The sequence below is a fragment of the Helobdella robusta genome (assembly GCF_000326865.2).
Source record: "Helobdella robusta unplaced genomic scaffold HELROscaffold_300, whole genome shotgun sequence".
Lineage (NCBI taxonomy): Eukaryota > Metazoa > Annelida > Clitellata > Rhynchobdellida > Glossiphoniidae > Helobdella > Helobdella robusta.
In genome coordinates, this window is record NW_008704503.1 from 4,009 (window position 1) to 7,378 (window position 3,370).

General features: G+C 31.7%; 1 protein-coding gene across 1 annotated transcript; it reads left to right on the forward strand.

The window, feature by feature from the left end:
• Nucleotides 1-817: 817 nt before the first annotated feature.
• Nucleotides 818-1,851, forward strand: HELRODRAFT_184312 (hypothetical protein; the record flags this gene model as incomplete). Its single annotated transcript, XM_009022172.1, has 2 exons — nucleotides 818-1,277; nucleotides 1,364-1,851. The coding sequence occupies 2 exons, from the start codon at nucleotides 818-820 to the stop codon at nucleotides 1,849-1,851; spliced, it is 948 nt and encodes a 315-aa protein (XP_009020420.1).
• Between the last annotated feature and the right edge of the window lie 1,519 nt (nucleotides 1,852-3,370).

Genomic DNA, 3,370 nt, shown 5'->3' on the forward strand with positions numbered 1-3,370 from the left:
CACCATTACAAGTGTTTGCTAAACTGTTTAGCAAAGATGGAGATTTAACAATGCATGACAAAGCAACATACCACAAGAAAGCTGTTGAAGCAGGGAGGTGTTTTTTAAAAAACTATAATGAACCAGCAATAAATATTGTAAACAGAGTAAATGCTCAACGGCTTCAGCAGGTTTTAGAGAATCGTCAGAGATTGATACCTATTGTGGAAACAATTATACTTTTAGGAAGGCAGAATATTCCATTCAGAGGACACAGAGATGATGGCAGTATATTAGACAAAGATGATGAAGATTCTGATGTGATTAAAAATGAAGGTAATTTCCGAGAATTGCTAAAATTTAGAGTAAGCAGTGGAGATTCAAATTTAGAAAATCATTTAAAAACGGCAAGAGCATCAGCAACCTATATTAGCAAAACCACACAAAATGCGTTAATTAAATGCTGTGGGGAGGAAATATGTGAACAAATTTTGAGTCGCGTTAGAGAATCAAAGTATTATGCTATTATGATTGACGAAACAACCGATGCATCACATAAGTCGCAAATGACTATAATATTACGTTACTTGCTGCCTGATGGATCAGTTCGAGAAGATTTTGCAGGATTTGTTGATCTACATGACATTTTTTGAACGCACCCAACATGGCGAATGCTCAAAATCTAATTTCTCCGATAAATTAATTAGTTAGCAATGAATTGCTTTTTTATCTGTTTAATAAAATTGATAAAATTGAGAAAGAATTGCTCATAAAGAAATGTGCTGATTTTTATCTTCCTGACTTCATTGGTGAGACTAAGGAACTGCTCTTAGACGATATGACAAGAGCAGGATTGTTGGATGTTCCCACCAAGAAAAAACCTAAAGCTCCTAAATTCATAAGTGATTTGGAGGAGATTAAATCCATTATGGCAAAAAAAGTCTCACATTTGTTGCCTACATACACAGCTGCAAGATTTAATTTTCCTCAAGAAGGTTTGAAGGAAAGCCAATGCTGCAGCACTAATTCTAAGGATTTGTTAGTTGTGAAAGAATTATATTCTCAAATACAGGTCTTAAATAATAAAATTACAACTCTTGAGAATGAATTTTCTAAACTCTCAAACTTAATTCTCAGTAATTCACAACTAAATACTGATAAATTGTCTATTAGGGACACTGCCCCGCCCAGTTTTCCATCAGTCAGGGAACCTATTAAAATACATGAAAATGTTGAAGCTAATGATTGGCAGATGAAATTAAGTCATAAATCAAAGCTTGCACTTCGAAATGGCGAGGGTTCATCCCCCACATTTTCACCTTCCTTGTTAAACTTTGCCCTTGCGGCAAAAAAAATTTGCACCCTCAAATTAAATATAATATAGGGCGTGCTGAAAATGATGAAATAAAAGCAGCCAAAGTGGATTTTACAAAAAAGGCAACTTTATACATATCCAATGTGGTTAGTTCTTGTGATGAGAACTTAATGTTGAGCTATCTCAAAAAGAGAAACATAAAAATTCTGGGTTTGTACTTGTTAAAACTTAAAACTCAAAGGGCTTTTAACTCTTTCAAACTCATTGTTGAAAGTGATGATTTTGAAATTGTCAACGACACCTCTTTTTGGCCAAAGGGCATTATTCATAGACACTGGGTCAATTTTAAGGATATGGCTCAAGAGCAGGTTAACAGTGTTCGTGAGCCTTCACAAAATAAAACTTCTCTTCCTACAATTGTTGATGCTAATAGAATGCAACCAAAGGTAATACCTAATGATTCTCTAGAAATTAAAGAACAAAATGTTCTGTCCTCTGATTGGGCTCAGGAAGTGGAAAATTCAAAACTAAAAGATGGCGATGCCACAAACCAATAATTCATCTTATACTAAGATGTTTAATTCTGCCTCAACCAGTTGTGATTTTTTGTTTGATTATTTAAACAAATTTTTTGATTGTGATAATGCACAATTATTACAAATATTTAATAAATATATTGATTCTTTGCATGTTAGCACATCCATCCTTCCAGTTAATCTGAATGCTCACATATCCAAGTCCTTACCTTCAGATGGTAACATCTTGAATTTATTATGTTTCAATTGTCAAAGCTTGTTAAACAAATTAGACTGTTTTGAAGAGTTTATTGAAACTTGTAATATTAAATATGATGTAATCTCTCTCACTGAAACTTGGTTAAATTCATGTAATTCTCAATAGGCCTCAATTAATAATTATGATATTATATTATTGAATAGAGAAATAAAGCAAGGTGGTGGTTTGGCTTTTTGTATTCACAAAGATCTCAACTACATTCACAGGTTTGACTTACAAATTAATAAAGATATACAAATTGATGCTATTGAGATAAAGTCATATAGAAAAAATTATTTAATAATAAATGTCTACAGACCCCCAAACATTCATGTTGATATTCTATTTGGTGGGTTGAATTCCATTCTTGACATTGCAATATCTGAAAATAAACATATTTACATCATGGGCGATTTTAATATTGATCTCAAAACTTCTTCTCCTAATGCAATCAAATTTTTAGATGTACTTTCTTCCTTTTCTATTTTCCCAACTAATAATCTTCCTTCCAGAATCTCAGAATCTTCCCATTCCATTATCGATAATATTTTTACTTACCAGCTAAACTCATTTTGCAGTGGCACGATTATAACCGATATATCGGATCACTATCCGATATTTCTTTCGCAAGTGGTATCAAAAAAATTTGTCAATTCCAACCAGTATATAACTTTTCAAAATTCTTCAAAAAAAATCTTCATAGATTAAATAATGCTCTAATTCAATATAATTGGAATTACATTTCCTCAATGCATGCTTGCAATGAGGCTTTTGAAATTTTTTTGAATGTTCTGAAATATCACATCAATATCTTTTGTCCTATAACTCAGAAAAAATGTAAAAAATTCAAGATGTCCCAACCCTGGGTTACACCTGCTATCAAGGCTCAAATCATTAAAAAGAATGTACTATTTAAAAAATATAAAAAAAATCATGATCCTAAGTTTTATGAAAAATATAAAAAGATGAGAAATATGGTAAATAACAACATCAAATTTAACAAAAAAAAAATACTATGAAAACCTTTTCAAATCACATATTGGTGATACTAAGACCACTTGGAAAATTATCAAATCACTGATAAACAAACAAAAAGGTAAACTTCACTATCCTATCCTTGTAAATAATAAAATCATGGACAATCCCAAACAGATTGCAAACTGCTTTAATGATTATTTTTCCAATCTAGCTTCCATGATCACTCATGATAATGCAGTGAATTCGACATATATATCCCATATCAACTCCCTTTTTGTTTTAGATCCCACAAACCCAAAGGAAATAATTCATCATTGTAAGTCC